Here is a 12,471-nt window from a genome sequence, read left to right as displayed (position 1 = left end):
TTGGACATGACTGAGTGATTGAACAACTTTAACAGAAGAGAGACCATACAGCAAAGTCCCTACAATAGGATCCAAGTCTTTGATGTGTGATACTTGCTCTGAATTCCTAGGCTGGCTTTCTGGCTACCAGGAGACCATCCTTTCTTTGATTCCAGCTCAAGTCAACACACATCTTCCAAAAAATGGTTAGACACAACAGTTAATTTTGCTGCCAGCTCAGTCTTGAAAGATCAAAAATTTTCTATACCTCCCTATCTGGCCCATTTTTCCAAGATTTTATGTTCCTAGTAGAACATAGCCAGTCTATGACCAATAAACTCTGCCAGACCACTTTAAAGGAAAGTATTAATAATGAGATATATTGGTATGAGAATAAATTAACTATATAAACATCCTTGTAAATGTTCTAAATTCCCTCTAATAAAATGTACAGAAAGGTTTAACATACACTCGTATTCACATAGGATTGTTGGAGATAATTTAGTATTTGTGAGTGACAATACGTGAGGCATGTACTTGTACTTAGGTGGGTTTCCTTTAAACTTTCTGACACACTTTTTCAAGGGATACTAACAAAATGAAAAGTAAGTATGATAGAAATTGAGATTGAAATTCATGGGTAAAAATTTAGATTTTGAAGAGAATGTTCCATATGCTAGAATTCCCTTAGGCTACATATGCTATGTCAGCCAGCTTTCAGGCAGCAGATGGGACACTTAGGCACCAACATCAATGGAATTCTGCCATTGAATTTTTGACAAAGACAAACTATTCATCAAGGAAGTCTTCATCATTAGACATTTGTGCCTTCACTTTTGGAGAAGAAAACATATTACATCATGATTAGTGTGCAGTACCATTAAAATGATTGAATGAGCCTTATCAGCTTCTTACTCTTTTAATTTTCTGGGCACTGAGGGGTGTGCGTAAGTGTGAAAGATGGAAAGGTATGGCAATTGCTGTGTGATTATATAATCTGAGCGGAAGAAGTAGATTTATTTCAACCTTCTCTTTCCTTCTCACTCATGAACCAAAGAGCTCCCGTCTCTAAAATTATGCAAATATTTTCAATTAGGTTTAAAAATCTTAGTCCTGATAATTTTAGGAACTAAGTGAACACAAAATCCTCTGTATTCTTGAAAGAGCATTTCAGCCTTTTGTCATTAACTGATTAAAAAATAAAAGAAAAAGTGGAAATTTTTTTCCACCTTTTTTCCAATGTTGGCAGTTTAGTCTTTCAGTCAGTACCACCTCCAGAATTTCAGGATCATATGCAACAATTCTGATAAAGTTATGTTCTTCCCAGGTAGGACTGATCTCAGCACTGACCTCGGTGACTCAGGTAAAGCACTCACCTGCAATGCAGGAGACCTGGGTTTGATCCCTGGGTCAGGGATCAGCATGAAGAAGGGAATGGTGTCTTTGCCTGGTGAATTCCATGGACAGAGGAGTCTGGTAGGTCCACGGGGTCGCAAAGAGACATGATTGAGTGGCTAACACTTCACTTTGCTTCATATATACAAACACATTTATATATATAATGCTTAATGGTTGTTATGGTTTCTATTAGCCTCATGAACTAATTTATGTTAAGAATAATTAGAAGTTGAAAAATGATTGACTATGATCTTTTATTGAGGTGAATGATTTTATTTCAGGGGTGCCTTCTGAATACACACTAGGAATCTAAAAGAAATATTTATATATATATTTATATAGGAAATAAATATAGAGGAAAAATTGTATAATATAAAAAGCAATTTAAAAACACATAATTTTTTTAGTTTTCATGATTCAACAATGAACTTGTTATTTAACGTAAAAAAAACACACACACAAATTCTCAAGATGTCAGATTTCTATATCTGAGAGGCACTTGGAGTAAGGTGACTTTTAAGAATTTCTCAACTGAAAATTATCCAAAGCAATGTGTCAGTGAAGCATGAAAAAGTAGTTATTGGTTTCATTCAATTTCCTTCTTATCAAAGAAAAAGTCTTCAAATCTATGTGTAGTTAAAATGCTAAATTTAAAATATTCACATTCAAAATTCTCACGATTGTTTTGGGGTTAATATCACCTTGTTATATACTCATATTTTATACATTTTATCTACAACTAACCCCTTCAGCACTAAATTATTATTGTTTGTTTAGGCAACATTATGCTGCCAAGGTAAAAAACAGGTGCCTCAAATGACAATATTTTACTGAGGAATTGTTCAGATTTCAAATTTCAAAAATTTCTTTTTGCTATTAAATCCCAATACATTTTCCTGTGATATTTTCTCTTTGAACCTATAAATTTAGATGCCGTCTCTAGCTGTGAATGATTTTGCGCTTCACCCTCATTGCTCCCAAGGATTTGGACCTTGCTTGCTTCTTGCTCTTTTTGGATTCACTGCCTTCTCTAAACCTGGCACATTCAGTTGTTCCAAATAACAACTCTCACCTTGCAGCTCAAAGTTCCTTTAAACTCCCTTTCTAAAGAACTTCCGATGATGTATTTCTGGATCATCAATAGATCTGTCTAGCCAAAGACTGGAATTATTAATGAAAAACTCTTGGGTTCTGAACTTTCATAATTGTCATGAATTATATAACCCTGATGATGCATAATTTAGGTATTCCTTTTTAGAGATACATGCTCAATTCGTCCCACATCCCTACACACCTATTAACTCAAAGTCAACTTATATAAGTGGGCTCACATAAGGAAAATAAATCAAGGCTTTGTATTTCCTATTCATTGCTCTCTGCAGTAATATTTTTTCTCATTAGTTTAAGTTATTCCCTCCAAGGAAAGAGAGAAAATATATGCGAATCAGAGAACATTTTGATAAAGGTTTCTGGAGAATCAGAGAAAGATTCTGATAAAGGCTAAAATTTGACGGTGTAGAGACATGAAAGTGTACAACATTAAAAGCAGAGTATATACTTATATACTTTCTATGCAGAGTATAATAGTTGCTATGTTTACCTAGATGATATAATTTTTATAATGATCTATATCACATTTAATGCAATCATTTTATTACTATTTTTATAGCAAAATAAAAGTGGACCTAATAATAGAGATCACTATCATAGTTACAATAAAGTACATGTGGAAATCTACTAATATCAAATAAAAGGAACTCATGATACTTTAACTTAGGTTTCAGGATAACTTTCTGGCTATGTTATGTATAGAAAGGAATAAATATCATCTAAGATTATGTCTGAATAGGAAATTTTTAAAAGACATTTTTTTATTATGTAATCATAAGAAGATTCTCATATATTCTCCATGATTAAATTTTAATCTTTCTATTATTCAAAAGCTTCATGCTGTTTTCTCCAAACATCAACTCATTAACTTCTTTCTCATAACTACATCTAGAATGAAGAGGGATGGAGGCAGAAGTGGGTGAATGAATAAGCAGGGAGAAGGGAATTATATATCTTTTTTCACTTCACTGAAAGCTTTCTAATTCTAGAATTGATTTCACATTTTAAAGTTCACCTGAAATCAAGCAGAACCAAAACAATTTACAAATATAGAAGCCTGAATATATGAAAACAAGATCTATTTGCTTTTATGTGTAGGCATTCATCCAGTCAATTCAGTATATCAGCAGAGTTTATACATAATAATTGACAAATACTCTTGCTTTTATATAATATTCTTTTATTGTACCTAAATATGTTAGATTATTATGCCTTTTACTACATGTAAATAATTTAGCAGAAATCAAATAAATCACTGCATTATAAACAGATAAAAGTAGTATTTATGCACAAACTTCTGCTGATCTTATCTGTAGAGTCACTCACCATCTCAGTATCAAGAAGAAAAGTCAGTGTCCCCAAAAAACTTTACATTTACTTCTACAGTTTTTAAAATGTTCTCAGGTTATATTGATCAAGACATTGAAACTGAATGCTTCAATCTCAAATTCAAAGTTCTCTTTCCCCTTGGTACAGGTTGCCTTCTCACCATCCACCTCCCTCCTTTTCCTGGGCTTCTTGTGCTGAAGTTGTGGCTGGGAAAGAAGAAAAAGATATTTCCTCCACTAACTGGGACTGGTGAACTCCCAGGTCTCTCTTGTAGTGGTCATAATTGCTCTTGATCTTGGCATCCCCGTTCTCATCAGGACCAAGATTACTTAATTCTCAATCACTTTGAGGAGATACACTTAAAGCATGCACGCATGCAAAGTCACTTCAATTGTGCCTGTTTCTTTGCAATCCTATGGGACTGTAGCCAGCCAGGCTCCTCTGTCCATGGGATTCTCCAGGCAAGAATATGGGAGTGGGTTGCCATGCCCTCCTCCAGGGGATCTTCCTGACCCAGGGGTCAAACTCACATCTCCTGCATCTTCTGCATTGGCAGGCAGTTTCTTTACCACTAGGGCCACCTTTGAGGGGATCCACTTAAAGCAAGAAAGACTGTATTATCCTCACCATGTGAAAGGGATTCTTTCCTCCTTGCTCTTTCATGCTTGCTTTATCGCACATCTCATGCCCTAGCAGCATCGGACTCTCTAGTTCTGTGACTAACTAGAATTTATCCAAATATTTAGCTTGATTTAGCTAAAGAGTTGGACCATCAGCCAAATCTTCATGGAAGAAAAGAGAGGGCACTGATGGCATCTACTCACAAATTCTGTTTTTTTCCAAAACACCTCACTCACTCTCCTCCATTCTCTTTTCATTTTTTTGCTTTGTTTTCGTTAAAGGTATGAGGAAGGGACAGCTGAAATGGCACATTTAATCAATCCTGTCAAGTTAGGACTGGACCCTCAGCTATTACTGCTTTGAACTTAAACCGTGGAACACATTACCAAATTTCAATTAAAATAGGTACTAGGTACTATAGAAAAATTACTAGCTAAATGAACTAAACACAACTGTGAAATTAGTAGTGGTCCATTTGGACTATGAGATCTCAGAGTAGCACTACCATTAACATAACTTTCATATCTACATCTGGATGTGCAATTTGGACAAACTGTCTATTGAAAAAAAGCATTTCACAAAAGCTAATGGTTTTGAAATTATTTTTAGAATTGTATTTGACTAGAGAATTTTTGTTTATTGATATCATGTTTCTTGTCTTGTGAGGATTTTTAGAAGTATTAGGATCATATAACACAAGAGTTTTATGAGTCACAAAAATTATCATTGAATTATGGGAAATTCCATAATGATGATGATCTAATAAGTAGGATGGATTATTTTGGAAGGAAATCATCAAGAAAAACAAACCAAAATCATTCCAGAGTTACTGGTTTGCTTTATTTAATCAGACTGCAACAGAAAAACAAACATGGATGATTGCCCATTTGTTAAATAACACATACACAGACTATCTGGGATATGAATAGTTAGAATCATAGCACAAATGTAAGCTTTTAGTTTAGGATACATTTTTTATCTTTTAATTGTTAAATTTACCATTAAGCTTATTTGACTGCATGTTATGAAACCTACCTCATTATTAAAAACCAAAAAAAAAAAAAATGTCATTTAAAATAAGCAGAGCACAAAAGTAAGATACGAAAACACAGGGAGCCAAATTAACTGTCTCATCATTTGTAGCTATTTTAAATGGCTTTGTGAGAATGGAATGAATATAATTATTTCAAAAGACATAAAAAGCATTTGACAAAAAATTAACACCCTTTCACAATAAAACACTCAACAATCCAGGTACAATGAATAACTTTCTTACACTGATAATGAGTATCTATGAAAAGCCAACAGTTAACATCATACTTAATGGCAAATAATTTAACACTTTCTCCCAAAGCTTAGGAAGAAAGACAAGGATTTTTAGTCTATCTACTTCTATTTAGCTTTGTCCTAGAGGTTATAATCAGGGCAAATATCAAAGAAAACAAAAGTCATTTGGACTGAAAAAGAAGATAAAACCTATCTCTATTTGAAAAAGAAAATCCTTTTTATAGGAAACATTAAAGCACCCCTTAAGAAACTATTAGAATAATAAATTCAATGTTATAGTGCATAAGGTCAATACAGAAAAAAATTTTTTTTTTCTTCTGAGTGAACAACTTACAAATGAAGTTAAAAAATTTGTACTTTAAAAAGCATCCCCCAAGTAAAATACTTGAGGACAAATTAAAGTGAAAATTTTTGGACTGAAAACTGAAAAATAAATTTAGAAGTAGTTAAAGAAAAAAAAAGTCATCTAATGATCATGGACTGAAAGAGTAATAGCAATGTTCGTTGCTCACTTGTGTCCAGCTCTTTGTGACCCCCATGGACTATACCCCACCAGGCTCCCTCTGTCCATGAAATTTTCTAGGCAAGAATAATGGAGTGGGTTGCCATTGCCTTCTCCAGGGGAGTTTCCTGACCCAAGGACTGAACCTGGGTCTCCTGTATTGCAGGCAGCTCCTTTACCATCTGAGCCACCAGGGAATTATTTCATGGATTGAAAGACTTATACTATTAATAAAGGAATACTTCCTAAGTTGATCTATAGATTTAATTAAACACCTGAGAAAAAGCAAGGTAGATTTTATGCAGAAATTGACAAGCTAATCCTAAACCTCACAGGGAAATGTAAGGACTCACAATAGCCAAAACAGTTTTGAAGAAGAACAGCAATGAAAGGCTACACTTTCTGTTTTCAAACTCACAACAAAGCTACAATTATCAAGACTGTATAGTGTTAGGATTTAGATTAAAAAAATATAGATCAATGGAATATAACTGAAAATCTCCAAATATGCCCTTACATTTGTTGTCAATTTTTGATTAGGATGTTCAAAACATTCAAGGAGTGGGGGGGAGTAGTCTTTTCAACAAATAGTATTGGGACAACAGACTATTCATGTGGGAAAAAAAAGGAAGTAGAAGCCATACCTCCAGCACACACACACACAAACTAAAAATGAATCAGACATACATGTAAGTATTAAAACTATACACATCTCAGAATACAACCTTGAAGTAACTTTTTTAAATTTGGGGTGAGACAAAGCCTTCTTTGTTATGGCACCAAAGGCATATGCAAGAACAAAGAAAGATAAACTTCTTCAAAATTAAGAACTTTTGTTTTTCAAAGTACACCATGAACAAAATGAAAAATACACCATGAACAAAATGAAAAAATTATATCAAATTGGGAAAATGTTTACAAATAACCTGTGTGTTAAGGCACTCATATTTGGGATACATAAAGGACTTATAACAATAACAAAAAATGAAGAATACAATTATAAAGTTATTTGTGGGAAAAGGATCTGAATAGACAAATGACAACATGAAGAAGTCTCAGTATCATTACCAAGACAGAGATGCAAATCAAGCCGTGATGAGATACCAACTCAGACAGAGTAGAATGGCCATATTCAAGGCCATATTAAAAAGTGTTGATGAGGTTGTGAAGATACTGGAGTCCTAATATCCTGCTGGTAGGAATATAAAATGATGTAGCTATATTAGACTTTTGACAGCTTCTCAAAATATTAACAGAGCATTCCCATGACCCAATCATTCCTAGACATTTACCCCAGAGGTATGAAAATGTGTTCACACAAAAATGTACACACAGATGATAACAAAAGCATTATCTATAATGACTAAAAAGAGGAAATCTAAATGCGGTAACTGTTGAATGGATAAAATTGTGGTATAGCCATACAATGGAATACTGTTTGGGAATAAAAAGAAATGGAGCCACCATATAAAATCCTATAGTATGGATAACCCTTGAAAACATAATGCTAAGTGAAAGAAATGCAATTTTTCCGTGAAAGAAATAAGCTGGACTTCATTAAAATTAAAAAAACTTTTGCTCTAAAAAGACAATATCAAGAGACTGGAGACAATGTTTGAAAAGACACATTCAATAAAGAAAATACACAAAGAACTCTTAAAAGTCAACAGTAAGAAAAAAACCTGGCTAAAATTAGAGCAAATGATCTGAACAGGCACCTCACCAAAGACGATATGCACATGGCAAATAAGCATAGTAATAGATGCGTTATATCATATGCTACCAGGAAAATTGAAATTAAAAACAATGAGATATGAATATCCAGACAGTGAAATATTCAGTGGTAAACAAAAAAGCTATCAAGCTCTGGAAAGATATGTAAGAAACATACATATTACATGTATCTAAAGTGAAAGAAGCCAATGTGAAAAGCCTAGACACTATTTGACTCCAATTATATGACAATCTGGAAAAGGTGAAACTATTCAGACAGTTAGGAGATCAGTGGTTACCAAGGCTTGGTGGGGTGGAGGGAGGCGTGAACAGGCACAGACACTTTTTAGGGCAGTGAAGCTACTCTGTATGATATTATATTTATGGACATCAGCCGTTATACATTTGTCTAAATTCACACAGTGCACAACACTAAGAGTGAGCTTTAATGTGAATCAAAATGTAATTACAACGTGTCAGTGTAGATTTATTAATTGTAACAAATATACCATTCTGATGGGGGATGCCGTTGATAGGCTAAACAGTGCATTTGTGGGGTCACAGGCTATGGGAAGTCTCCACCGCTTCCACTTAATTGTGAGGCAGACCTTAAACTGCCTTAGAAAAATAAACTCATTAAAAAAATTAGCCTTTTGCTGTAGTCCTGAGTGGTAGCTGCCGAAATGGGCAAGTTCATGAAACCCGGGAAGGTGGTGCTGGTCCTGGCCGGTCGCTACTCCGGACGCAAAGCGGTCATCGTGAAGAACATTGATGACGGCACCTCAGACCAACCCTACAGCCACGCTCTGGTGGCTGGAATTGATCGCTATCCCCGCAAAGTGACAGCTGCCATGGGCAAGAAGAAAATCGCCAAGAGGTCAAAGATCAAGTCTTTTGTGAAAGTTTATAATTATAATCACCTCATGCCCACAAGGTACTCCGTGGATATCCCCTTGGACAAAACTGTTGTCAACAAGGATGTCTTCAGAGACCCTGCTCTGAAACGCAAGGCCCGGCGAGAGGCAAAGGTCAAGTTTGAGGAGCGATACAAGACTGGCAAGAACAAATGGTTCTTCCAGAAGCTGCGGTTTTAGGTCTGTCTCAGTTAATAAAAATATTGAAAAAAAAAAAAAAAATTAAAAAGCCCCACAGAAACAGAAATAAAAGACAGCTGAATGTACCTCTTCATTTAAACCCATGAAACCTGAGAAAGACTGACTTTCCTGGGATCTTGGACCTTGCTCTGATTTAGGTGAAGGAGATGAGCTGACATGCAAAACTTCTTAGGACTGCTAGGCACTCGTGCTTAGCGGCCACTCTGGAAGAGCACCGCAAAATGCCCCCAGGTGGAAATTGAGCATCTAGAGTGTGGACATTAGTGTGGAGAGTATGAAGGTGCTGCAGTGGAAGGAACTAGGGCAAAGGCTAAGTGATGAATCAGAATTCTGACAAGAGAGAATATTCTACGATCTCTTCACATTTACCTGAATGCCTAATTAGAATAGATATGATAGGTGAACTGGCCGTTTCGGCCTTACCCTTTACACAGAAAGTCTTAAATTCTACTCTTGTCTAGCTTTAATCATTTATAATAAATAGGGAACATTTAAATTGCCCAACCTTCCTAAGTAGCCAACACAGAAGCAGTACAGAGGGCTTCCCTGGCAGCTCAGTGGCAATGGATCTGCCTGCCAATGCAGGAGACGTGGGTTCGATTCCTGAGGTTTTGATTGTAAAAACTATCTTTGTGGTAGGCTTGTCTGGGGAGTTCATCAGGCGTATGGCTTTGTATATTAGCAGATGTATCAAAAATTAAACAAGGTATCTCCTTCAATCACCTAACTAGCTGAATGGGAAAGATTATATAGGAAGTATTCAGACAAGGGGACTTGCAAGCCATTATAGTCCTGATTAAGTTTTTTTTTTCATCATGAATTGTGGAGTCCAGCGAGAACAATTTACATTCTAGGGGACTGAATTCTGGGCTTCCCAGGCGGCACTAGCGGTAAAGAACTGGCCTGCCAATGCAGGAGGCATGAGAGATGAGGGTTCGATCCCTGGGTCAGGAAGATCCCCTGGAGGAGAGCATGGCAATCCACTCCCGTCTTCTTACCTGGAGAATCTCCTGGTCTGTGTTCACCGTAACACCACAAGGATGTTTGAATTTGCTGCCCTGTTGCCATTATCTGGTCAAGAAGGTCTTGGGCTTCACAGTTATTCAGAGTCATTTGTTAGTAAATCGCTCTGATAATATCATTAAAGTGGACTTGGTGCATGGAACACTGAGGATTGTAGTCATCTAAGTGACAAATGGAAGCTCTCTGATAAATTCAGCTTATATACAAGGCTTATATCAAACTGCGAAATTCTTGGAGCAACCATGACCATTCTTCAAACTCTAAAAAATACGTTATTTCCCACTGACCCTGTCACCAGGCAAAAATCTCAGAGACTAGCAAGTTGTTCAGATGTTTTATTTAGGAATTCTGTTGATCCCTATTCCCAAGGGACAGGAAGATGCCTCAATATAAATGAAGGCTGGGCTGAAACAAGCATTTAAAGTTTTACAAAGGGCTGTGGCTTACGCAGTGCTAGGAGGTTCTTAAGAACAGTCAGTGGGGTATGAGTAGCATAAGCGGAATAAGCACAAACTGTGGTCCTCAGCAAATTGGGTAAAGCTACCAGAAGAGAGCTCTTGGGGTTTACAGTCAAAAGCTGCCTAATGCAGTGCCTCAGCATAGCTCAAGTGAAAGACAATTGCTAGCTTCTTCCTGGAGGGAAGCAGATGCACCTAGGCAACAGAGGGTATCAGGAAGGTCGGAGGTCAGAACACTGAGCTGGGTGAAGTCAGAGAGACATTTGTGCAGAGGGAGAAAATAGGCCAGCAGAATCCACTGTTGAAGTTGTCAACTGAAAACTAGCACTTGCCTTCTACCTACAAAGGTCCCTATAGCCAAAGCTATGGTTTTTCCAGTAGTCATGTATGGATGTAAGAGTTGGACCATAAAGAAGACTGAGCACTGAAGAACTGATGTTTTCAAGCTTTGGTTGCTGGAGAAGACTCTTGACAGAGTCCCTTGGACTGCAAAGAGATCCAACCAGTCCATCCTAAAGGAGATTAGTCCTGGGTGTTCATTGGAAGGACTGATGCTGAAGCTGAAAATCCAATACTTTGGCCACCTCATGTGAAGAACCAAGTCATTGGGAAAGACTCTGATGCTGGGAAAGATTGAGGGTGAGAGGGGAAGGGAGTGACTGAGGATGAGGTGGTTGGATGGTATCACTGACTCAACTGACATGAGTTTGAGCAAACTCAGAGAGCTGCAGTTCATAGGGTGACAGTCAGACACGACTGAGCGGCTAAACAACAACAAATATACCTCTACAAGGTTTAAACCACACAAGCTCCTGGCCTTAAACCCTCTCTGAGAGGAACTCAGGGTGGAGATCAGAAACGAAGCACCCCATGCTCTGGGAACCTGGCAGGACAGATCTTCAGATAGACATTTTCAGGGGTTGATTTTATGATCCTAATTCTCACATCTCCTCATATCTAGAAAACCAAAATCCCTTCATGGTGATCAGCTCCTTGTGACTAGCAGAAAACCTTGATTGCATTGAACTCCCCCTTCACCAAACTCTTATATACCTCACCTTTCCCCGCTGCCTCTTTGGAGCAGTTCCTTGGAGATATCTGAGGTGCTGTCTCCAGGGCTGCAGTTCTCATTTTGCCCCAAATAAAACTTAACTCACAAATCTCATGTTGAGCATGTTTTAAGTCAGCAAGGTGTACTCCTGAGAGAAGCTAAGGAGGTTGCACCCATGTGTGAACAGTTTGTGTTGCTGCTGGTGCAGACAACTGGGCAGCCCCCGAAAGACCTCCCCTCTCTCATGACTCTGGTTCTTTGATGAGGGGTTCTGGACTGAAAGTAGATGTTTGCCAATCAGTAACAGGCCCCGGAGAAGGTGAAAGTGATGGAAGAAGAGATGGGTTAGCACAGAGGGTCAGACAGAAGAAGGAATCCAGTGTCAAGCCCTCTCTGGAAGACTGCGGATATTTACTCTATCTTAAAGTGAAAGTGAAGTCACTCAGTCGTGTCCAACTCTTTGCGACCCCGTGGACTGTAGCCTACCAGGCTCCTCCATCCATGGGATTCTCCAGGCAAGAATACTGGAGTGGGTTACCATTTCCTTCTCCATTACTCTATCTTAGGCAGTAGCAAATGACCTTGCTCTGAGCTCAGTCAAATGAGCTGAGCTCATAGATAATAAAGCAAAAATATCTGGTTAATTCAATTAAGGAAGATTCTATGGGTAATTGGAGAACTAAAGTGAGCCACAAGGATACTCACCTTAAAGCCACATTTCCAACTTGGCACGGGATTTGAATGCTAGAGTACAAACCTTTGGCTTCCCAGGTGGTGCTAGTGGTAAAGAATTGGCCTGCCAATGCAGGAGACGTAAGAGACACAGGTTCAATTCCTGTGTTGTAAGATCCTCTGGAGAAGGGAATGGCTACCCACTCCAGTATT

At 37.5% G+C, this 12,471-nt stretch overlaps 1 protein-coding gene across 1 annotated transcript; it reads left to right on the top strand.

Annotated features, from left to right (window-relative positions):
• The first annotated feature begins 8,591 nt into the window (after positions 1-8,591).
• LOC122684793 (60S ribosomal protein L27-like) lies at positions 8,592-9,070 on the top strand. The gene has a single exon (XM_043889184.1). It carries the CDS (start codon positions 8,623-8,625, stop codon positions 9,031-9,033), a length of 411 nt encoding a protein of 136 aa, XP_043745119.1. The 5' UTR covers positions 8,592-8,622; the 3' UTR covers positions 9,034-9,070.
• Positions 9,071-12,471: the final 3,401 nt, after the last annotated feature.

This window comes from Cervus elaphus, chromosome 27 (genome assembly GCF_910594005.1).
Source record: "Cervus elaphus chromosome 27, mCerEla1.1, whole genome shotgun sequence".
NCBI classification, from domain to species: Eukaryota; Metazoa; Chordata; class Mammalia; order Artiodactyla; family Cervidae; genus Cervus; species Cervus elaphus.
The sequence above is the reverse complement of the archived record's forward strand: the minus strand, read 5'-3'. Positions and strand labels throughout refer to the sequence as shown.

What these genes read in the sequence shown, in the direction of transcription:
- LOC122684793 (XM_043889184.1), top strand. Translation starts at nt 8,623, where the DNA reads ATGGGCAAGTTCATGAAACCCGGGAAGGTGGTGCTGGTCCTGGCCGGT.